This window comes from Bubalus kerabau, chromosome X (genome assembly GCF_029407905.1).
Source record: "Bubalus kerabau isolate K-KA32 ecotype Philippines breed swamp buffalo chromosome X, PCC_UOA_SB_1v2, whole genome shotgun sequence".
Taxonomy (NCBI): Eukaryota; Metazoa; Chordata; class Mammalia; order Artiodactyla; family Bovidae; genus Bubalus; species Bubalus kerabau.
This window is the reverse complement of record NC_073647.1, coordinates 89,046,629-89,072,155: the sequence shown is the minus strand read 5'-3', so window position 1 is coordinate 89,072,155 and position 25,527 is coordinate 89,046,629. Positions and strand designations below refer to the sequence as shown.

Genomic DNA, 25,527 nt, shown 5'->3' with positions numbered 1-25,527 from the left:
TGGAGTTTCAGTTTTAGCATCATTCCTTCCAAAGAAATCCCAGGGCTGATCTCCCTCAGAATGGACTGGTTGGATCTCCTTGCAGTCCAAGGGACTCTCAAGAGTCTTCTTCAACACCACAGTTCAAAAGCATCAATTATTCTGCACTCAGCCATCTTCACAGTCCAACTCTCACATCCATACATGACCACAGGAAAAACCATAGCTCAGTCGTGTCCAACCCTTTGTGACCCCATGAATCGCAGAACCCCAGGCCTCCCTGTCCATCAACATTTCCCGGAGATCACTCAAACTCACGTCCATCGAGTCAGTGATGCCATCCAGCCATTTCATCCTCTGTTGTCCCCTTCTCCTGCCCCCAATCCCTCCCAGCATCAGAGTCTTTTCCAATGAGTCAACTCTTCGCATGAGGTGGCCAAAGTACTGGAGTTTCAGCTTTAGCATCATTCCTTCCAAAGAACACCCAGGGCTGATCTCCTTCAGAATGGACTGGCTGGATCTCCTTGCAGTCCAAGGGACTCTCAAGAGTCTTCTCCAACACCACAGTTCAAAAGCATCAATTCTTTGGTGCTCAGCTTTCTTCACAGTCCAACTCTCACATCCATATATGACTACTGGAAAAACCATAGCCTTGACTAGATGGACCGTTGTTGGCAAAGTAATGTCTCTGCTTATCAATATGCTATCTACGTTGGTCATAACTTTTCTTCCAAGGAGTAAGAGTCTTTTAATTTCATGGCTGCAGTCACCATGTGCCGTGACTTTGGAGCCCCAAAAAATAAAGTTTGACACTGCTTCCACTGTTTCCCCATCTATTTCCCATGAAGTGATGGGACCAGATGCCATGATCTTCATTTTCTGAATGTTGAGCTTTAAGCCAACTTTTTCAGTCTCCTCTTTCACTTTCATCAAGAGGCTTTTTAGTTCCTCTTCACTTTCTGCCATAAGGGTGGTGTCATCTGCACACCTGAGGTTATTGATATTTCTCCCGGCAATCTTGATTCCAGCTTGTGCTTCCTCCAGCCCAGCGTTTCTCATGATGTACTCTGCATAGAAGTTAAATAAGTAGGGTGACAATATACAGCCTTGATGAACTCTTTTTCCTATTTGGAACCAGTCTGTTGTTACATGTCCAGTTCTAACTGTTGCTTCCTGACCTGCATATAGGTTTTTCAAGAGGCAGGTCAGGTGGTCTGGTATTCCCATCTCTTGAAGAATTTCCCACAGTTTATTGTGATCCACACAGTCAAAGGCTTTGGCATAGTCAATAAAGCAGAAATAGATGTTTTTCTGGAATTCTCTTGTTTTTTCCATTATCCAGCAGATGTTGGCAATTTGATCTCAGGTTCCTCTGCCTTTTCTAAAACAAGCTTGAACATCTGGAAGTTCACAGTTCACATATTGCTGAATCCTGGCTTGGAGAATTTTGAGCTTTACTTTACTAGTATGTGAGCTGAGTGTAATTGTGTGGTAGTTTGAGCATTCTTTGGCATTGCGTTTCTTTGGGATTGGAATGAAAACTGACCTTTTCCAGTCCTGTGGCCACTGCTGAGTTTTCCAAATTTGCTGGCATATTGAGTGCAGCACTTTTACAGCATCATATTTCAGGATTTGAAATAGCTTAACTGGAATTCCATCACCTCCACTAGCTTTGTTTGTAGTGATGCTTTCTAAGGCCCACTTGACTTCACATTCCAGGATGTCTGGCTCTAGGTCAGTGATCACACCATCGTGATTATCTTGGTCGTGAAGATCTTTTTTATACAGTTCTTCTGTGTATTCTTGCCACCTCTTCTTAATATCTTCTGCTTCTGTTAGGTCCATACCATTTCTGGCCTTTATCAAGCCCATCTTTGCACGAAATGTTCCCTTAGTATATCTAATTTTCTTGAAGAGATCTCTAGTCTTTCCCATTCTGTTATTTTCCTCTATTTCTTTGCATTGATCGCTGAGGAAGGCTTTCTTCTCTCTTCTTGCTATTCTTTGGAACTCTGCATTCAGATGCGTATATCTTTCCTTTTCTCCTTTGCTTTTTGCTTCTCTTCTTTTCACAGCTGTTTGTAAGGCCTCCCCAAACAGCCATTTTGCTTTTTTGCATTTCTTTTCCATGGGGATGGTCTTGATCCCTGTCTTCTGTACAATGTCACAAACCTCTGTCCATAGTTTATCAGGCACTCTGTCTATCAGATCTAGGCCCTTAAATCTATTTCTCACTTCCACTGTATAATCATAAGGGATTTGATTTAGGTCATACCTGAATGGTCTAGTGGTTTTCCCTACTTTCTTCAATTTAAGTCTGAATTTGGCAATAAGGAGTTCATGGTCTGAGCCACAGTCATCTCCATATCTTGTTTTTGTTGACTATATAGAGCTTCTCCATCTTTGGCTGCAAAGAATATAATCAATCTGATTTCAGTGTTGACCGTCTGGTGATGTCCATGTGTAGAGTCTTCTCTTGTGTTGTTGGAAGAGGGTGTTTGCTATGACCAGTGCGTTCTCTTGGCAAAATTCTCTTAGCCTTTGCCCTGCTTCATTCCTTATTCCAAGGCCAAATTTGCCTGTTACTCCAGGTGTTTCTTGACTTTCTACTTTTGCATTCCAGTCCCCTATAATGAAAAGGACATCTTTTTTGGGTGTTAGTTCTAAAAGGTCTTGTAGGTACCATAGTGAGTTATAAAACTGGGATGTTTTTATTGAAGAAGAATAATATATTCAAGAGGAAAAGCACCAACAAAATCAATCGCCTGTAATTTGGATTTATTTTCATGCTTTGGAATATCATATGACCATTCTTTTAGGGCCTGGCGGGACACAAACACACAGAGGAAAATAATTTCATTAAGCTGGAGAGACAAAGAGATGGCATGAAAGGGAAAAGAGCTGGTTCTGAAGAGATTTGTTTTGATATAGAGAGGTGAAAAAAAATTAAAACTTTAAGAGACACTCATAATATGAAAAATACAAAAAAACACTTGGACATGCAATATCATTCCATTTATGTGACAGTCTAGAAAGTGAACAGATCAGTAGCTATCAGGGACTGGAGGTCGGGAGAGGGATTGACTACCAAAGGGCCACACAAGGAGATTTTTTTGTGAGGGTGCAACCTTTCTCTCCTTACTGTTTGTATTTGTCAAAACTCAGAATATTACACTAAAAAAAGTGAAATTTACTGCATGTAAATTTAACAAATACAAAATTAAGGTTTTAAAGTACACAGAGGAATCTCAACTATCATTTTGGCAAAAATTCAATAAGTGCTGTCATTGAGTCTATGAGGAAACAGGCACCCTCAAACATTGCTGGTAGCTATGCAAAATGGAGGATAACTTAACAATATCTAATACATTTATCCTTTGATTCAGCAATCCCACTTTTGGGGATCTACTTCAATAATAAGATATATGTGCATAAAGTTATTTATTTCAGCACTATCTGTAATTGAAATATTCTCAAAACCACTTAAATGATCAAATGTAGGAGAATGACTATAGAACATAAATACCTTGGAGTTTTTCACAACTCTAAGGAAAGGAAATGAGGAAGAGCTGTATAAATGATAGGGATTTTCAAGATCTATTGTTAAAGTGAAAAAGCCCAATGCAAAAGTATGTACTATTATGCTACATTTGTATGAAATAGAAGAGGAAATAAGAAAATATATACATGTTTTACCATTTTTGCAAAAGGAAACACAGAAAGCTTAAATCGGAAACTAATGAAATTGGTTTCCTACAGGAGTTGTAGAAAATGGATTGGAACAGTTAAGGAAGGGAATGACACTTCTGTAAGTATACCAGTTTGTATAGTTTTGACTTTTGGAATAATGTTAATGGTTTTAAAATAAAATATAAGAGTAAATCATGTGGTTTTGCAAGATGAAAAAAGTTCTGGAGACGAATGGTAGCGATAGTTGTACAACAATCTGAATGTACTTAATACCACTGAACTGGATCCTTTAAAAAGCTTAAAAGGGTAGATTTTTTTGTCATGTATATTTTACCACAATTAAAAATAAGTTAAACATTTAAAAATCACATCAGTAAGAATGGGTTAAAAAACTGAAACTGAATACAAAACAGAAAAAAACGGAGCACAACTCTATTTCAAAAGAAAAACAACTGCACTAAAGAAAATAGAACTAATCTGAATAATTTATGAACACACTATTTTGATTATATACTATTAGTCTAAAGAAAACAATAACTACAAGCAAATCTTAAACTCTACTAAGTAGATTTGTTTTTCGTAGATAACAATTGTGGAAATATATTTTGTATAATGTAATATGTAATAACATAGACGTTGAGAGCTAGGATTCTCACTGTGTAAGCAGGGAGATACCAATATGAAATAGGGAAAGGTGAAAAAGAACTTTTGGGGGTTGGACTGGAATTGGCAGTATTTGCATAAATTTATCATTCATAACATATATTTCTAGCTCTATTCACTGAAATGACTAGAAGCAATGACACTCCAGTACAAATGAGCAAACCTAATGCCAAATGTAGGTTGATAAATGCCATCCCTAAAAGAAAGCAAGGCTCCTTAGGAAGATAGATTCCAGTGCTGGGGTAAAGAAAGTACAAGATGAGCCTTGTGTCAGAAAATAAAGAAGTCCTCAAAAAAATAAAATGATGGAGACCTAAAAGAAAAGACATATAAGCCTTACTATAGGTAAGCTTATTCTCTCCATTTTACATATGAAGGAAGTGAGTACAATATCAAGATCAAGCAATTTGAAGCAATATGTCTTATATAAGACATATAAGTCAGAAGGGAATCCTACTGACTACATCTGAGACTACTGAGCCTTAAAACAAATCATGATAGCAATGGATTATAACCTTTGGAATCCATGAATCCAAACTGATAATAAACAAATAAATAGGGAAGAAGATAAAATTTCTCCTTGTAGTAGAATACCTAGTGTTAAATATGGAAGGAATGATAGAGTTAGAAAAATCATTTTGCAACTTTCACACTAATATTTCTTTTAGGCAAAAAGCATAGTTCAGTTCAGTCGCTCAGTCGTGTCCGACTCTTTGTGACCCCGTGGACTGCAGCACGCCAGGCTTCCCTGTCCATCCCAACTCCTGAAGCTTGATCAAACTCATGTCCATCGAGTCAGTGATGCCATCCAACCACCTCATCCTCTGTTGACCCCTTCTCCTCCCGCTTTCGATCTTTTCCAGCATCAGGGTCTTTTCCAATGAGCCAGTTCTTCGCATTGGGTGGCCAAAGCATTGGAGTTTCAGCTTCAGCATCAGTCCTTCCAATGAATATTCAGGACTGATTTCCTTTCGAATTGACTGTTTGGATCTCCTTGCAGTGCAAGGGACTCTCAAGAGTCTTCTCCAACACCACAGTTCAAAAACATCAATTCTTTGGCACTCAGCTTTCATTATAGTCCAACTCTCACACCCATACATGACTACTGGAAAAAACATAACTTCGACTGGACAGACCTTTGTTGGCAAAGTAATATCTATGCTTTTTAGTATGCTGTGTCTAAGTTAGTCGTAGCTTTTCTTCCAAGGTGCTAGCATCTTTTAATTTCATGGCTGAAGTCACCATCTTCAGTGATTTTGGAGCCCAAGAAAATAAGGTCTCTCACTGTTTCCATTGTTTCCCCATCTATTTCCCATGAAGTTATGGGACCAGATGCCATGATCTTCGTTTTCTGAATGTTGAGCTTTAAGCCAGCTTTTTCACTCTCCTCTTTCACTTTCATCAAGAGGCTCTTTAGTTCTTCACTTTCTGCCATAAGGGTGGTATCATCTGTGTATCTGAGGTTATTGATATTTCTCCTGGCAATCTTGATTCCAGATGGTGCTTCATCCAGGATGAAAAATCATCAATGAATACAAAAACTAGTGGGTGGAAGTTCGATAAAGAATAGGATATACACTTAGTCTCAATGTATTCTTATATTACTTATTAATTAGAAAAATAGAAACAGTAACTTTTTAGTATAGAAACTTGGAGGCCACACTTTTGACCAAATGATTACAGCTGGCATTATCAGTAATGAGACAAGGACCTCCCAGGTAGTCCAATGGTTAAGTATCCACCTACCAATGCAGAGGACATGGATTCCATCCCTGCTTAGGGAAGATTTTACTTGCCCCTGGACAACTAAGCCAGTGCTGTACTACTGAAACCTGAGTGCCCTAGAGCCCTCTGCAATAAGAGAAGGCACCACAATGAGAAGCATGTGCACCGCAACTACAGAGTAGCCCCCATTCAACCTCACTCACTGAGACTAAAGGCCACACACAGCATCAAAGATCCAGCACAGCCAAAAATAAAAAAAGAAAATTAAAATTAAAAAAAGAGACAAACTAATATTATATATAGGCTTACTGATAAGTTACCCTAAGAAAACACACTTGTTATGTAGTATTTCCGTTAGAAGTGCCTTCAGTTCAGTTCAGTTCAGTCGCTCAGTTGTGTCTGACTCTTTGCAACCCCATGAATCGCAGCACGCCAGGCCTCCCTGTCCATCACCACCTCCCGGAGTTCACTCAGACTCACGTCCATCGAGTCAGTGATGCCATCCAGCCATCTCATCCTCTGTCGTCCCCTTCTCCTCCTGCCCCCAATCCCTCCCAGCATCAGAGTCTTTTCCAATGAGTCAACTCTTAAGTGCCTTAACTGAATCTAATTATAAGAAGACATCAAGTACACAAAAGTTGAGGGAACTGTTACAAAATAACTGGCCTGTACTCTTCAAATATATTACAGAGCACAAACTTGTATAGTCAGAAGGTCCATTACCTATTCTGTTGCTTAAAATTACCTAATCTTGATACTGTACTCACTTCCTTCATATGTAAAATAGAGAGAATAAGCTTACATATAGTAAGAAAATAATGCTGTTAAAGTGCTGCACTCAATATGCCAGCAAACTTGGAAAACTCAGCAGTGACCACAGGACTGGAAAAGGTCAGTTTTCATTCCAATCCCAAAGAAAGGCAATGCCAAGGCAAGTTCAAACTATGATACAATTGCACTCATCTCACATACTAGCAAAGTAATGCTCCAAATCCTTCAAGTGAGGCTTCAACAGTAAGTAACTGAGAACTTCCAGGTGTTCAAGCTGGATTTAGAAAAGGCAGAGAACCAGAGGTCAAATTGCCAACATCCATTGGATCATCGAAAAAGCAAGAGAGTTCCAGAAAGACATCTACTTCTGCTTTATTGACTACGCCAAAGCCTTTGACTGAATCACAACAAACTGTGGAAAATTCTTAAAGAGATGGGAATACCACATCACCTTACCTGCCTCCTGAGAAATGCAAGTGATGAAGCAACAGTTAGAACATGTACGTGGAACAACAGACTGGTTCCAAACTGGGAAAGGAGTATGACAAGGCTGTATATTGTCACCCTGCTTATTTAACTTATATGCAGAATAAGTGAATAAGTAAGTGTTAGTTGCTCAGTCATGTCTGACTCTTTGCAACTCCATCGACTGTAGCCCACCAGGCTCCTCTGTCCATGGAATTCTCTAGGCAAGAATACTAGAGTGGGTTCCCATTACCTTCCGCAGGGCATCTTCCTGACCCAGGGATGGAACCTGGGTCTCCTGCACTGCAGGCAGCTTCTTTACCGTCTGAGCCACCAGGGTACATCATGTGAAATGCCAGGCTGGATGAAGCACAAGATAGAATCAAGATTGCCAGGAGAAATATCAATAACCTCAGATATGCAGATGACATTTTCCCTTATAGCAGAAAGTGAAGGTGAAGAGGAACTTCAGAACCTCTTGATGAAAGTGAAAGAAAAGAGTGAAAAAGCTGGCTTAAAACTCAACATTCAAAAACTAAGATCCTGGCATACAGTCCCATCACTTCATGGAAAATAGATGGGGAAACAATGGAAACAGTGAGAGACTTTATTTTTGGGGGCTCCAGAATCACTGCACATGCTGACTGCAGTCATGAAATTAAAAGATGCTTTCTCCTTGGAAGAAAAGCTATGACCAAACTAGACAGCATATTAGAAAGCAGAGACGTTACTTTACCAACAAAGGCCTGTCTAGTCAAAGCTATGGTTTTTCCAGTAGTCATGTATACATGTGAGAGTTGGACCATAAAGAAAGCTGAGTGGCAAAGAATTGATGCTTTTGAACTGTAGTGTTGGAGAAGACTCTTGAGAGTCCCTTGGACTGCAAGGAGATCCAACCAGTCCATTCTGAAGGAGATCAGCCCTGGGATTTCTTTGGAAGGAATGATGCTAAAGCTGAAACTCCAATGCTTTGGCCACCTGATGCAAAGAACTGACTCACTGGAAAAGACCCTGATGCTGGGAAAGATTGAAGGCAGGAGAAGGGGACGACAGAGAATGAGATGTTTGGATGGCATCACCGACTCAATGGACAGGAGTTTAAGAAAGCTCTGGGAGTTGGTGATGGAGAAGGAGGCCTGGTGTGCTGCAGTCCATGGGGTCGCAAGGAGTCAGACAAGACAGCGACTGAACTGAACTGAAAATTAAGAAAAAAATTAATACCATGAAAGACAAAGAATGGCGGAGGAACTCCTCAGTTTTATAGGAGACTAAAGGTGGCAACTGCCTGCCATGCAGGAGACATAATAGACACGTTTTTGATAATATTTTATTATGAAAATGTCCAAACATACAGAAATATTGAAATAATTAATTGTATTCTGCACACACACAGCCAAGATTCTATGATCAACAATTTGTTAAATTTGCTTTATCATAGATTTTTCTACGTAGTAAGAATTCCTTTTATTGTTCTTGCAACGTTCCTCATAACTGGAAATCATTTCAAAATTCAAAATTAAACATATTAGTAGGTAGTAATAGGAAACAAAAAATCAAAGAAATAAACGAAGTTTGGAGGGAACAGAAAGTACTGGCTAGTGTGGAGCGAGATACAAGCTCAAGCCTCTGAACACTATCTTGAAGTTGATGCTTTTGATGACTAGTCTAAGATTAATGTCTCAGTTCTCCTCTAAAGAGCCCTAAACCTGGCTTCTAGGCAAGCGATTTTCTCATTGTTCAATAAATACCCTGATAAAGTCATTTATAAAGCGTGAAACTACATTTCCCAAAAGGCGTGTATCTTTGCGTGCTGTAAAGAGGACGAATTCTATAGGTCTTTACAGGTCTCGCGAGAGATTTCATCAAATCTCTTTGAAGAGCGCAGCCGAGAGCCATTTTGTTTTTCAGGACTCTGCAAGGGTACAAGACGCCGAATTGCTAGAGGCCAGCAGCTGTAGTTGCAGCCATTTTATGTTCAACCTCAGGATGTTTCCCTTGGCCAAAAACGCACTAAGTCGTCTGAGAGGTGAGCAAAAATTGTAAACAGATAATTTTCAATCAACTTTTATCCTTTTGTGCTCGTGGTCTCTCGTGCCCTTTCCTTCCATCTGCAGCCCGACCTTGTAATTCTAAAGGCTCGGTCTCCCACCGCACGCTAAGTAATTGGGAAGATGTCCTTAGCATTAGCCTCATTGCACAGCGTTTCTGTTTGGTTTCCCAGCTCTCTTTCTGTTACTGGAGTCATAACCCTGCTCTGTTTCATTATTCGGTAGCCTACAATTTCAAGGGGGACACTTAGTAAACACTTCTTGTTCCTTAAGTAATTTCATAAATTTTAGCTTTGGGGATACAATTTACCCGCATAAGAGCTTCTTATCCTATTCCTGGTTTCATTGCAGTGCTGCTACCTGCTAAATGGTAGCACTTTGGCATTCATGTTTTTTGTGGATTATTAACTGAATAATTGTGGTTGTTTTTATTCTTACCTAAACGTTAGAAAAGACTCTGCTGCTGGGAGGGATTGGGGGCAGGAGGAGAAGGGGACGACAGAGGATGAGATGGCTGGATGGCATCACCGACTAGATGGACATGAGTTTGAGTGAACTCCGGGAGGTGGTGATGGACAGGGAGGCCTGGCGTGCTGCGATTCATGGGGTCGCAAAGAGTCGGAGATGACTGAGCGACTGAACTGAACTGAAAAGTTAGATAAGTACAGGGAAAATTTGAAACCAGAGTTATGTATTGAGAATGCTCTAGATTAGAGAAATATAAGTCATTTCCATACTTCATTTGCACGGAAGGTGACCTTGAGTACCGTGAACAGTTTTACAATGAAAGTGACCTTGAGCAATTAGCATTTAGTTCTTTAGCCACCTTTTTATTTTCAGCTTAAAGTCATTAGAAGTATTACTAGATTGTGTACGAAACACTGAAGCACCTTTGATAATAACAAAAAAATAGTTGCCTGACTGGTTTTTCATATTCCGAAAGCCACGTCTATTATCCCTTTCACTTTGGGCGAATAATTTAACATCTCTGAACTTCATTTTCCTCTTTTGTAAAATAGGGGTTTAGTAAATATACCTACATCATGGAGTTGTTGAGGTTTATATAAAATTATCAGTAGGTGGTAACTTAACCGTTTTTTGTCACAGAGAAGAGGTCTAAAGAAATCCACTTGTGTAGCATGAGTGTTGAGGTTATGAGGTGTTGCAGAACTGTTTGGTAATTTTATTTTCTTTGCCTTTTGAGAAGGTAGGGCCTTGGACCTTAGGGAACGGGGTTTGGGAGTTGTTACTTTCAATGCGGAATTCACATGCTCACTTTTAACTGCTCTAGAACAGAATATACCGTGAAATGTAGATTTGCCCATTGGAAATGTAACCAAAGGTGACAAAAACCTGTAAGGCACTTAAGGAAACCATTACATGGTCAAATAACTCTAGAAGTAACCCATTGTATCACATAGAAGCCATTATATTCGTAAGTGCTAAGGAATGGGCAACATTGCTATTCTTTTTTTTTTTTTTATTTTATTTTATTTTTAAACTTTACATAACTGTATTAGTTTTGCCAAATAGGACCTAATTAACCTTAAAAGCTTCTGCACATCAAAGGAAACTATTAGCAAGGTGAAAAGACAGCCTTCAGAATGGGAGAAGATAATAGCAAATGAAGCAACTGACAAACAACTAATCTCGAGAATATACAAGCAACTCCTACAGCTCAACTCCAGAAAAATAAATGACCCAATCAACATTGCTATTCTTAAATACGATTTTCATTACATACTCAAATACCTTTTGAGGCTGTGAAACAATAAGGACCTGCTACTTAGATTGGAAAGGAAGAAAAAAAGCAGCTGGGAACAAGCATTTTCTAGTCTTCGTTCTTTCCCAAGCCCCCCAAGTGCCTCCAGAGGCAGTTTGGAAACTATTTCTACTAAAATAACTGTAATGGCAAAGTTTTAATGTTGTCATTCTGCTCAGAAACTTAGCTCTACCAAAAAAGTGGCTTCATTTCCTGTTACTAATGTATAGGGGCTTCCCGGGTGGCGCTAGTGATTAAGAAGCTGCCTGCCAATGCAGGAGACATAAGAAACCTGCACGTTCGATCTTTGGGTCAGGAAGACCCCTGGGAGGAGGGCATGGCAATCCACTCCAGTATTCTTGCCTGGAAAACCCCTTGGACAGAGGAGCCTGGTGGGCTACAGTCCATAGGGTCGCAGAGTCAGACACAATTGAAGCGACTTAGCACACATGTACTAATCTATACAACTTATCCTTCAAACGTGATTGGTTTTATAGTACACTGGGTTTTCTGTTTCTGCTTTTTTCAGATTTCTTTTTCCCATATCTACATAACCAAATCGTACCTGCTATTCAAAGTGCTTAGCTAACATTTTACCTCCTTATATTATAATGGTTTGTGTCTGTGTATATAATAGCCTTCTCTAGACTGGAAGTTACCTGAGAACAGTGTCTATGTATTAAACTTTTCAAGTTGTTGAGCACTGCTGAGTAAACTTTTGTGAAAATCAAAATCATAAATACTCAGATTAATGAAGTAGGAGCCAAGTTCAAGAATTATACAAATACCGATTTATCATGGTTGTTACTGACATCACTTGTTCTTTGTTTTACCCACTCAACATTGTATTGGGGAAAATTTCAGACATATTGAAAAGTTGGAATAATTGTCTAATGAACACCCACATACCCAGCATGTAGATTCTACAACTAACATTTTGCACTTTTTGTTATATCACATATTATCCATTTGTCAATTCATCTTATTTGTGAAGCATTTCAAAGTATGCAACTTTGCTTTTAGCTACAATGTTTTAACATTTTATTATACTGCATAATGCTATAGAGTAACTTCCTTGGCTTTCGTTAAGTGGTAATATCAATTACAAATGTTCTCTTTTCCTGATAATTGGTAGATATGCTCCTGTATTCTTTTTTTCTTTCTCTTTAAGCTCAAAGCATTCAGCAAGCAGTGGCAAGGCAGATCCATCAAAAGCGGGCACCTGATTTCCATGACAAATATGGTAATGCTGTATTAGCTAGTGGAGCCACTTTCTGTGTTGCTGTATGGGTATATGTAAGTACTATTGACTGATAATCTCTGTTTTAGATTTTTCTTATTGCCATTTAGTTTATGTATTCAAAATGTTTTCACACAGTAGTGTACATTTCTAGTTAGGAGGGGCTTTAGAGATTTTCTAACGTAATTACTCACTCATTGCAGGAACTTTTCCTCAGCACTGAGCATTAGTTCATCATCTGTTCTTAACATTTCCAATAACAAGTTACTTATGGATCAAAAGGCAGTCTCTTCCATTTTGTGTAGCTGTTGAAAAGATCTTATATTGAGTTAAAATCGGCCGCCTCCATATTTACCCATCATTCCATTGCAACACAAATTCTGATCATATTTCCATGTATCAGCCATTAGATACTAGAAAATTTCTATGTTTCCTGGATCTTCTCTTTCATATTGAACATTCTTAGTTCTATCAGTCATTTTGTTATATGGTTTCCGGAGTTTTCACCATCTTAAGTCACCTTTCTTTGCTTAGTCAGTCCTCTGCATTCTACCCTTGGAACTGAGTACAGTGTTTTTGATGGATGAGATATAAAATGACTTGCTTTTAATGTTTTAGTTTTTTACATCTAACATTTACCAGTCTTATTTACCAGTTACTGTACTTCCTGGTTCAAGTAGGAGTCTAAGTGTGTACTTAATTAGAAGAGTGAACAGATGTTGAATATTCAAATGTGTTATCACGGACATTTTTGGAGGTGAAATGCTCCTTGATGAAGGGATATTACAAATGTCCTCCTTGGCAGTACTTAGTTAGTTGTGGTTGAGTGAAACAATATTTTGAGGAGGTAGTGTAGAAATGTGAAATATCAATATGAATTAATTAAAAAATTTTAAAAATGTACTTGCTCAGTCATGCTAGCTACATCTTAGTTGCTCACTAGCCATATGTGGCTAGTGGCTACTGTATTGGACAGTGCAGATACAGAACATTTCTGTCATCTCTGGAAGTTCTATTGAACAGCACTACCCTAGAGAATTAGAACAGCAATTAGATTTGGCCTACATGGAGGGCACTGTGTGTTTTTAACCTATAGAGCAGAATACCTTTGCCACTTTAGGAAATAATCTCCAAGGGAGCATGGACTCTGATTTAAACATAACTGATAACTGACAGCAATTTAATTCTTACAGATGGCAACACAAATTGGAATAGAGTGGAACCCATCGCCTGTTGGCAGAGTCACCCCAAAGGAATGGAGAGAACAGTAATCATCCCAGCTGATTTAATACTGAATTGTTTCAAAATCAACTCATAATTAATTCCAAGTAAAAGTACTATGTACCCATTAAAATATAGCATGTTTGAAGAAATAAAGTACTTGAAACCTTCATTGTAGGTTTGTTTGTTTCTTTTGTAAATGAAACCAGGCTTGGTTGCTTTTATTTATTTAACCTTTGTGTTAATATTAAGGTCAAAACACTGTACAATTTTTTTAATGCCCTATGCTGCCTCCTTCGTGCTGACATGAGCCTGAGCTGGAGGCCAGGCTGATGCACCTCTGTATGCAGGTGAATGAGGGGCCAGGGCAGCGGGGTTTGTACAACTTCTTGAATAGCTTTTCTGTCTTAGGTAGTTTGAAAGGAAAGTTTGGCTATCACCTGGAAGTCAACTTTATGGTAGGCTGAAATTACAGTTCATGAATAACTTATCACAGAGTTACTTTTGTCATTTTTGAGTTTAAAACTTGGTGTCCATATCTTGGTTATATCTACTTTTCAGTCTTGTTTATATTTGGAATTGCCATTATTAAGTCCTTTTAACTCCTGCCAAGAGAACGTAAGTTGTCACCAGATCCATGAGAAAACTGGTCCTATCAAATGAACTCCTAAGATGTTTGAAGACTAGCTAGCTCCTTGGCTCCCTTGGTACATTTATCTTAATAACCTTTTCAGCATACTTATTTGAGATGTTTATGATATTATTGAAGGATCTGTGAGATGTGGTTTTACTTTCACTTATCTATTAGTGACCTCTGCTGTTGGCTTGCTGTAACTGTACCAACTTCTGGATTTGTGGATTGTCCTGAATTCATTATAACATTGGATTTTATGTGTAAAATAGTAACTGAATAAAGCGCAATATCTTAAACCATCTGCTGCTTTACTCCTTGTTCAAAGGCTGTGAAGTAAGCCTCTTGTAGTAGTTTGTTTATAGTGCTCAAGTAAGCAGAGAATGAAATTTGAGTTGAGTAACCTATCTGTATTGCTTAATTGTTTAGTTGCTAAGTTGCATCCAACTCTTTCGCGACCCCATGGACTGTACCCCACCAGGCTCCTCTGTCCATGGGATTTCCCAGGCAAGAATACTGAAATGGATTGTTGCTTCCTTCTTCAGGGGACCTTCTCAACCCAGGGACTGAACCTGCATCTCCTGCATTGGCAGTGGATTCTTTACCACTGAGCCACCAGGGAAGCCCATTGGCTAAATTAAAAGATTTCTAAAATTCACTTATAATGTAGGTTATCAGGTAAGTGACTTAGGAATCTCCAGAATTTCCTGATGTAGATAAGGATTCATATTTAAGCAAACATTTGAAGAGTGTTTACTCAGTATATGAAATACTAAAAGAATTGCTCTTATGGCAACATGTCCTGTTTTCTCATTAAATGTACCAAAGCCAGTAATTTCAAGTCTTAAGTAGGAAAAATTATTTGAATGTCATTTCAATAAAAGGTTCCAAGATTAGAAACTACATAGTGCCACTGTTTGATTAAATTTGAACATGTCATATTTAGAATGCTAAAAGTATTCAAATGCATGTAACCAACATGATTAAGCAAAATAAACATGTCTAAGGAAGTTTCAACCTTTGTTCCTCAGTTGGCACTGAGAATTTCTAATGTATACATTTGAATCAGTTCTAATGAGGTGGATGAAACTGGAGCCAATTATACAGAGTGAAGTAAGCCAGAAAGAAAAACACCATTACAGTATACTAACGCATATATATGGAATTTAGAAAGATGGTAAGGATAACCCTGTATGGGAGACAGCAAAAGAGACAGATGTATAGAACAGTCTTTTGGACTCTGTGGGAGAGGAGGGGGAATGATTTGGGAGAATGGCATGAAAACATGTATAATATAAGAAACTGACCCAGAAGGATGGAATGGGGAGGGAGGAGGGAGGAGGGTTCAGGATGGGGAACACATGTATACCTGTGGCGGATTCATTTTGATATTTGGCAAAACTAATACAATTATGTAAAGTTTAAAAATAAAAAAAAAAAAAAAAAAAAAAAAAGAATCACCAGTCCAGGTTTGATGCAAGATACAGGAAGCTTGGGGCTGGTGCACTGGGATGACCCAGAGGGATGGTATGGGGAGGGAGGTGGGACGGGGGTTCAGGATTGGGAACACGCGTACACCCGTGGTGGATTCATGTTGATGTATGGCAAAACCAATACAATATTGTAAAGTAATTAGCCTCTAATTAAATAAAAGAATTTCTAATGTAATTTTCAGTATAATTAGTACCACTTCTGTCAGATAAGTGATAATTGTCACCTAATAGGCAAAAAGAAATAGTATGACTTTTACTAGCATGTGTTGCCTTATGTGGTGAAGTCTGATGGTGGTAGTCTGCATCTTTGAAAATACTTTTTAAAACTTAATCGTTAATCTTGGCCTAATGAGTAGTTATAAAACTACTATGGCCCCTACCAGAAATGAAGCTGTAGTTTAAATTGTTTTGTGCTATCACAATATTCTGACCTTGCTGCTTTCTTAGTGTATTCGAAGATTTATCCTCTCACAGATGCACTCATTCTGTGTGAAGGTTATCCAGTTAGTTCCCCTATAATATATGTTTGAAGAATTTAGATAAATTAGGGTGAAGGTCATAAATGCCATTCTTAGACTCAAACTATTTTAGCACACATTCTATTTTAATTAAGCTTACTTAGAACTAGGTACTGTGGTAGTTGTAGAGACACATGTTGAGTGATATCAATAACCACTTCATATGCATTTGGAGGACACCTACTATCTGCCCAATGCCAGGAAAACTGATGTACTTAAAGACATTCCCTTCTATTTGAAAACTCAGTTTAACACAGTAATTTTGAAAGTGTTGGTATGCTCATGCAGTGATAAGGGAGATTGGGGATGATTCATTTAGAGGTATGAAGTGTTTTAAAAGTGAGGGAAAGACCCAGTGACTAAGGATATAGAAGATCTTGGAGTTCATAACAATAAACTTTACATAAAATGTAGAGAGCTAATAGACTGATACTCTGATAAAGCTTTCTGGTTTCTGCCTTTCAGTAAGTTTCTTTGAAAGCTTGACACTGTTAATGAGCTACAAACCAATTTGCTAATAATTGGAAGCCCACTTAAAAGCCATCTTAATTTTGTGTAAAGTGAGTCAAGATTTTAAATTTGGGTCTGAATTTGTATCTTAATAGTTAAGGCTATGCACACTGACAACTACAATTGATAACCAGGGAGGTAAAGTCCTCAAGTGAATTTTTATGTGGATGGGTGTAGAGGGTCAAGGGCTTCCTTGGTCAACAAAAAAGAATCCACCTGTAATGCAGAAGACACAGGAGATGCAGGTTTGATCCCTGGGTCAGGAACATCCCCTGGAGGAGGAAATGATAACCCACTCCAGTATTCTTACTGGGAAAAACCCATGGATGGTGGAGCCTGGTGGGCTGCAGTCCATGGGGGTCACAAAGTGGAATGTGACTGAGCATGCACGCAGAGGGACAAAGAGCGATCCTTTTTGAAATAGTTAACTGTAGGCCTAAGATTTAAATGTATGGGCAGTTTTTAAAAATATTTATTTTTAATTGGAAGGATAATTGTATTGATTTCTGCCATTCATCAACATGAGGTCAGCCATGAAAGTGAAAGTGAAGTCACTCAGTCGTGTCCAACTTTGCGACCCCATGGACTGTAGCCTACCATGCTCCTCCATCCATGGGATTTTCCAGGCAAGAGTGCTGGAGTGGGTTGCCATTTCCTTCTCCAGGGCATCTTCTCGACCCAGGAATTGAACCCGGGTCTCCCGCATTGCAGGCAGACGCTTTACCGTTTGAGCCACCAGGGAAGCCATATCCCCTCCCTCTTGAACCTCCCTCCCACCTCCCACACCATCCCATTTCTCTAGGTTGTCACAGAGCACTAGTTTGAGCTCCCGGAGTAATAGAGCAAGTTCCCACTGGCTGGCTATTTTACATATGGTAGTGTATATGTTTCCATGCTACTCTGTCCATTGGTCCCAACGTCTCCTCCTCCCCCCTTGTCCAGAACAGAACACAAGTCTGTTCTCTATGTCTGCATCTCCATTCAGATCAGAACAGATCAGATCAGTCGCTCAGTCGTGTCCGACTCTTTGAGACCCCATGAATCGCAGCACGCCAGGCCTCCCTGTCCATCACCAACTCCCGGAGTTCACTCAGACACGTCCATCAAGTCAGTGATGCCATCCAGCCATCTCATCCTCTGTCGTCCCCTTCTCCTCCTGCCCCCAATCCCTCCCAGCATCAGAGTCTTTTCCAATGAGTCAACTCCTCGCATGAGGTGGCCAAAGTACTGGAGTTTCAGCTTTAGCATCATTCCTTCCAAAGAAATCCCAGGGATGATCTCCTTCAGAATGGACTGGTTGGATCTCCTTGCAGTCCAAGGGACTCTCAAGAGTCTTCTCCAACACCACAGTTCAAAAGCATCAATTCTTCGGCGCTCAGCCTTCTTCACAGTCCAACTCTCACATCCATACATGACCACAGGAAAAAACCATATCCTTGACTAGACGAACCTTTGTTGGCAAAGTAATGTCTCTGCTTTTGAATATGTTATCTAGGTTGGTCATAACTTTCCTTTCAAGGAGTAAGCGTCTTTTAATTCAATGGCTGCAGTCACCATCTGTAGTGATTTTGGAGCCCAGAAAAATAAAGTCTGACACTGTTTCCCCATCTATTTCCCATGAAGTGGTGGGACCGGATGCCATGATCTTCGTTTTCTGAATGTTGAGCTTTAAGCCAACTTTTTCACTCTCCACTTTCATCAAGAGGCTTTTGAGTTCCTCTTCACTTTCTCCATAAGGGTGGTGTCATCTGCATATCTGAGGTTATTGATATTTCTCCCAGCAATCTTGATTCCAGCTTGTGTTTCTTTCAGTCCAGCGTTTCTCATGATGTACTCTGCATATAAGTTAAATAAACAGGGTGACAATATACAGCCTTGACGAACTCCTTTTCCTATTTGGAACCAGTCTGTTGTTCCATGTCCAGTTCTAACTGTTGCATCCTGACCTGCATACAAATTTCTCAAGAGGCAGATGAGGTGGTCTGGAATTCCCATCTCTTTCAGAATTTTCCACAGTTTATTGTGATCCACACAGTCAAAGGCTTTGGCATAGTCAATAAAGCAGAAATATATGTTATTCTGGAACTCTCTTGCTTTTTCTATGATCCAGTGGATGTTGGCAATTTGATCTCTGGTTCCTTTACCTTTTCTAAAACCAGCTTGAACATCAGGAAGTTCACGGTTCACATATTGCTGAAGCCTGGCTTGGAGAATTTTGAGCATTACTTTACTAGCGTGTGAGATGAGTGCAACTGTGCAGTAGTTTGAGCATTCTTTGGCATTGCCTTTCTTTGGGATTGGAATGAAAACTGACCTTTTCCAGTCCTGTGGCCACTGCTGAGTTTTCCAAATTTGCTGGCATATTGAGTGCAGCACTTTCACAACATCATCTTTCAGGATTTGGAATAGCCCAACTGGAATTCCATCACCTCCACTAGCTTTGTTCATAGTGATGCTTTCTAAGGCCCACTTGACTTCACATTCCAGGATGTCTGGCTCTAGGTCAGTGATCACACCATCGTGATTATCTGGGTCATGAAGATCTTTTTTGTACAGTTCTTCTGTGTATTCTTGCCATCTCTTCTTAATATCTTCTGCTTCTGTTAGGTCCATACCATTTCTGTCCTTTATCAAGCTCATCTTTGCATCTCCATTGCTGCCCTGCAAATTGGTTCATCAGTACCACCTTTCTAGATGCCATATATATATGTTAATATATGATATTTATTTTTCTTTCTGACTTATTTCACTCTGTATAATAGGCTCTAGGACCAGAGATCAAATGGCCAGCATCTGTTGGAGCATCAAAAAAGCAAGAGAGTTCCAGAAAAACATCGATTTCTGCTTTATTGGCTATGCCAAAGCCTTTGACTGTGTGGATCACAATAAACTGTGGAGAATTCTGAAAGAGATGGGGATACCAGAGCACCTGACCTGCCTCTTGAGAAACCTATATGCAGGTCAGGAAGCAACAGTTAGAACTGGACATGGAACAACAGACTGGTTTATCAAGGCTGTATATTGTCACCCTGCTTATTTAACTTATATGCAGAGTATATCATGAGAAATGCTGAGCTGGAAGAAGCACAAGCTGGAATCAAGATTGCCAGGAGAAAAATCAGATCAGATCAGATCAGATCAGTCGATCAGTCATGTCCTACTCTTTGCGACCCCATGAGTCGCAGCACGCCAGGCCTCCCTGTCCATCACCACCTCCCGGAGTTCACTCAGACTCACGTCCATCGAGTCAGTGATGCCATCCAGCCATCTCATCCTCTATCGTCCCCTTCTCCTCCTGCCCCCAATCCCTCCCAGCATCAGAGTCTTTTCCCATGAGTCAACTCTTTGCATGAGGTGGCCAAAGTACAGGAGTTTCAGCTTCAGCATCATTCCTTCCAAAGAAATCCCAGGGCTGATCTCCTTCAGAATGGACTGGTTGGATCTCCTTGCAGTCCAAGGGACTCTCAAGAGTCTTCTCCAACACCACAGTTCAAAAGCATCAATTCTTCGGCACTCAGCCTTCTTCACAGTCCAACTCTCACATCCATACATGACCATAGGAAAAACAATAGCCTTGACTAGATGGACCTTTGTTGGCAAAGTAATGTCTCTGCTTTTGAATATGCTATCTAGGTTGGTCATAACCTTCCTTCCAAGGAGTAAGCGTCTTTTAATTTCATGGCTGCAATAACCTCAGATATGCAGATGACATCACCCTTATGGCAGAAAGTGAAGAGGAACTAAGATGCCTCTTGATGAAAGTGAAAGAGCAGAATGGAAAAGTTGGCTTATAGCTCAACATTCAGAAAATGAGGATCATGGCATCTGGCCTCATCAGTTCATGGGAAATAATAGATGGGGAAAGAGTGGAAACAGTGTCAGACTTTATTTTTTTGAGCTCCAGAATCAGTGCAGATGGTGATTGCAGCATGAAATTAAAAGACACTTACTCCTTGGAAGGAAAGTTATTACCAATCTAGATGGCATATTAAAAAAGCAGAGACATTACTTTGCCAACAAAGGTCCATCTAGTCAAGGCTATGGTTTTTCCAGTAGTCATGTATGGATGTGAGAGTTGGACTATGAAGAAAGCTGAGCGCTGAAGAATTGATGCTTTTGAACTGCGGTGTTGGAGAAGACTCTTGAGAGTCCCTTGGACTGCAAGGAGATCCAACCAGTCCATCCTAAAGGAGATCAGTCCTGGGTGTTCATTGGAAAGACTGATGCTAAAGCTGAAACTCCAATACTTTGGCCACCTCATGTGAAGAGTTGACTCATTGGAAAAGACCCTGATGCTGGGAGGGATTGGGGGCAGGAGGAGAAGGGGATGACAGAGGATGAGATGGCTGGATGGCATGACTGACTCGATGGACATGAGTTTGAGTGAACTCCGGGAGGCCTGGTGTGCTGAGATTCATGGGGTCGCAAATAGTCGGACACGACTGAGCAACTGAACTGACTGAACTGAACTGAGGTTCATCCACCTCATTAGAACTGACTCAAATGTGTTCCTTTTTATGGCTGAGTAATCCTCCATTATACATATATGTACCACAGCTTCTTTATCTGTCTATGGACATCTAGGTTGTGTTCATGTCCTAACTATTGTAAATAGTTCTGTAGTGAACATTGGGCTACATGTGTGTTTTTCAACTGTGGTTTCCTCAGTATATGTTCTGGAGAAGGCAATGGCACCCCACTCCAGTACTCTTGCCTGGAAAATCCCATGGACGGAGGAGCCTGGTAGGCTGCAGTCCATGGGGTCACTAAGAGTCAGACACGACTGAGCGACTTCACTTTCACTTTTCACTTTCATGCGTTGGAGAAGGAAATGGTAACCCACTCCAGTGTTCTTGCCTGGAGAATCCCAGGGACGGGGGAGCCTGGTGAGCTGCCGTCTACGGGGTCGCACAGAGTTGGACACGACTGAATCGACTTAGCAGCAGCAGCAGTATATGCTCTATTGGCAGTTTTTAAAGTATTGCCTGTCAAGGCTTAATAGGGATTTGAAACAGGATAAAAATTATTATAAACATGTAAATACAGATACTATTTGCCACTTTTACAATTATACAATAAAATTTCCATTTTGTGTACTTAGTTCTGCAACTGTTTAACTCGTTAAGTGGTTCAAGATGAAAATATAAATAATCCTGTGATTATTTTCCCCCAACATCTTATGACTGATGTTTAATGAGAGAAAGTAAGAAAAGACCACACGTTGCTTCAAAATTAGCAACACAGAGCCTCTCCCTCTTACTTTCAATATTTATAGTTTAAAAAATTCTAGAATTTGGCTGCTTTTTAAAATGACAGATTGAGGAATAAAAAATACATTTTTTCCTGAAATGCTTTCTGTACCACTTAAATGTAACACTTAAAACGTATTGTTACATTTTAGCCATCTCAATTCTGTCTAATCTCAGGGTGATAGATACTCTAATGTTCTTTGCATTTTTGGAGTTCTATAGATTTTTAAGATCTTGGACAAATGAATGAATAAATGGGGAAGTGGTTGAGGGCTTAGAACAGTGATATGAAGGTAGTGTGAGGTGAGATCTCTGTCCCAACTCCAAATAATGCACATGTAAAAATTATGAAACTAAAACATGAATTTAAAAAAGCTATGAATTAAAAATTTTTGAGCTTTTTGGGGGGATATCTTTCTATTTATTTGTATTTCAAATTTCTTTCATCAGTATCTTGAAGTTTTCAGTGTACAAGGTCTTTCAACTCCTTACTTAAGTTTACTTAAGTGTTTTATATTTTCATGCTATTTTAAATGGGATTTTTAATTCCCTTTTCAGATAGTTTATTGTTTTTCTTTTCTGATTTTTATTACCACAGTTTATTTGCCTTCTTTGAACTTCATATAAATGGAATCACAGTACATGTTCTCTTTTGTTGCTGGCTTCCCTCATGCAATACAATATTTTTGATATTCATACATGCTATTGCATGTGTCTTAAAATTTTCCTTTTATTGTCTGAATACACCATCATTTATTTATCCATTTCCTTTTATAGATGTTTGGGCTTTTTCCAATTGCTGACTATTATAAATAAAGTCACTAAACAATTTTTGTACAACATTTTGTACATTTTTTTGTGGATATATATTTTTATTAATCTTTGATAAGTACTTAAGAATGGGATTGCTGAGTCATATGGTAGGGTATGTTTAATTATATGAAAAATTGCCAAATAGTATTTTTTTTCAAGTCATTTGTACCATTTTTCACACAGTTGGCTGTGTTTTTTGTTTTTAAATTTTATTTATTTTTTAGTTTTGGCTGTGCTGGGTGTTCATTGCTGCTTGGGCTTTTCTGTAGTGGTGCTCAGGTTTTTCACTGTGGTGGTTTCTCTTGAAGCGGAGCTGGGGCTCTCAGGTGCACAAGCTTCAGTAGTAGCAATGCTTGGGCTTAGTAGTTGTGGTTCCTAGGCTCTAGAACACAGGCTCAAAGGTTGTGGCACACAGGCTTAGTTGCTCTGCAGCATGTGGATCTTCCTAGACCAGGGATCAAACTTGTGTCCCCTGCATTGGCAGGCATATTCTTTTCCACTGAGCCACCAGGGAAGCCCCCAGTTGGCTGTATTTTGATTGTTATTTAATTAAATATACATATCAATTTGGGATGAACTGATATCTTAGCAATATTGAGTCTTCCCATCAATGAACATCATATGTGTCTCCATTCTCATTTTTTTCTCTCATAAACGTTTTGTTGTTAATCAATAAATGAGATGATTCATTGTTAAAACATAGAAATGAAACTGATTTTTATAAGTTGATTTTGTAACTTGCAACTGTACTGAATTAGAGTGACAAAAATACACAATGGGGAATGGATAGTCTCTTGAACAAATGAGACTAGATAGCCACATACAAAAGAATGAACTTGGGCATTTATCTTAACAGCATATAGGGCTTCCCAGGTGGCACAGTGGTAAAGAATTGCCTGCTGGTGCAGGAGACGTGGGTTCGATCCCTTGATCAGGAAGATTCTCTGGAGTAGGGAATGGCAACCCACTCCAGTATTCTTGCCTGGAAAATCCCATAGACAGAGGAGTCTGGTGGCCTACAGTCCACAGGGTCTCAAAGAGTCGGATATGACTGAGTGACTGAGAATGCACAGCACACACAAAAATCAACTCAAAATGAATTAAAGACTTAAATGTAATTAACACTTGTAGAAGAAAATATAGGGGAAAAACTGCATGATATTTGTCTTGACAATGATTTTATGGATATGGTACCGAAAGTGTAAGTAACAAAAGCAAAAATGAACAGGTTGGACTATATCAAACGAAAAGGTTTCTGCATATCAAAGGAAACAACAGAGTGAAAAGGCAATCTAAGGATTGGGAGAAAATATTTGCAAGCTATATATCTCATAAGGGGTTATGCTCCAAATTATATAATGAATTCCCACAACTCCATATTTGGGGGGGGGGAAGCAATAGCTCTATTTAAAAATGGGCTATAGCCTTGATTAGATATTTCTCAAAGATACACAAATGGCAAACAAATAAATGGAAAGGCATTCAACATCAGGTAAATGCAAATCAAAACCACAATATCACCTCAAACACGTTAGAATGGCTATGAACAGTAACAACAACAAACCCCCAAAAGACAGCATGTGTTTGCAAGGATGTGGAGAAAGTGGAACCCTTGTATATTGTTGGTGCAACTGCTAAGGAAAACAGTAGGGAAGTTCTTCCAAAAATTAAAAATAGAACTACCATATGATCCCCTGATTCCACTTCTGAGTACTTTTCCAAAAGAATTGAAGAAATAGTAGCACTCCCATGATCACTGCAGCACTATATGAAACAGCCAGGACGTGGAAAGCACTTAAATGCCCATCAACAGATGAATGACTAAAGAAAAAAAAAATATATATATATATATACACACACACACATACATACACACAATGGAATATTATTCAGACTTTAAAAAAGAAGGAAATTCTGCAATATGTGGCAACATAAATGAACTTTTAGAACATTAAGTGAAATAAACCAGTCACAGAAGGACATATACTACTACATGGTTCCACTTAGCTAAGAAACCTGAAATAGTCAAAATCCTACAAGCAGAGACTAGAACGGTTGTTGCCTGGGGCAGAGGGTAAGGGAAATGAGGAGTTGCTAATCAATGGGTATAAGGTTTCAGTTATGCAGGATGAATAAATTCTAAACTACTGCTATACAATCTTCCAGGGAATAAAACAGCTTTTCCTTGAATGCTAACAATCATGTAAGTTCACTGCTGTGTGCTGTGCTTAGTCGCTCAGTCGTGTCCAACTCTTTTGCGACCCTATGGATAGCAAGCAGCCCTCCAGGCTCCTCTGTCCATGGGGATTCTCGAGGCAAGACTACTGGAGTGGGTTGCCCTTCCCTCCTCCAGGATATTTTCCCAACCCAGGGAGCGAATCCAGGTCTTCCGCATTGCAGGCGGATTCTTAACCGTCATAACCACCAGGGAAGCCCAAGAATACTGGAGTGGGTAGCCTATCCCTTCTCCAGCAGATCTTCCCGACCCAGGAATCAAACCATGGTCTCCTGTGTTGCAGGAGGATTCTTTACCAGCGGACATACCAGGGAAGCCCACTAGTAAGTTCACTAGTTTCCTCAAAAGGAAATAGTGTGTTCTGGTTCTGTTTCTGGTTTTGCTCCAATGTTTGGGTTTTCTCCGGCCCGCCCAAGACAAACCGATTCCTCCGGAGAGCGAAACCGCCCAGCCTGACTGACTGCATTGGCATGGTGAAAAGCAGAGCAGAATCCACTTACAAGGTTTCTCAGT

The 25,527-nt window shown here is 39.5% G+C and overlaps 1 protein-coding gene across 1 annotated transcript; it reads left to right on the top strand.

The window, feature by feature from the left end:
• Positions 1–9,161: 9,161 nt before the first annotated feature.
• LOC129639167 (cytochrome c oxidase subunit 7B, mitochondrial) lies at positions 9,162–13,736 on the top strand. Its single transcript, XM_055564113.1, has 3 exons — positions 9,162–9,319; positions 12,275–12,399; positions 13,537–13,736. The coding sequence occupies exons 1-3, from the start codon at positions 9,265–9,267 to the stop codon at positions 13,612–13,614; spliced, it is 258 nt and encodes an 85-aa protein (XP_055420088.1). The 5' UTR covers positions 9,162–9,264; the 3' UTR covers positions 13,615–13,736.
• Positions 13,737–25,527: the final 11,791 nt, after the last annotated feature.

Bases quoted from the DNA above. Each gene is read 5' to 3' on its own strand.
- LOC129639167 (XM_055564113.1), top strand. From the start codon at position 9,265: ATGTTCAACCTCAGGATGTTTCCCTTGGCCAAAAACGCACTAAGTCGT. The intron at 9,320-12,274 runs GTGAGCAAAAAT...TTTCTCTTTAAG, and splicing joins CGCACTAAGTCGTCTGAGAG to CTCAAAGCATTCAGCAAGCA. The intron at 12,400-13,536 runs GTAAGTACTATT...TAATTCTTACAG, and splicing joins GTGTTGCTGTATGGGTATAT to ATGGCAACACAAATTGGAAT.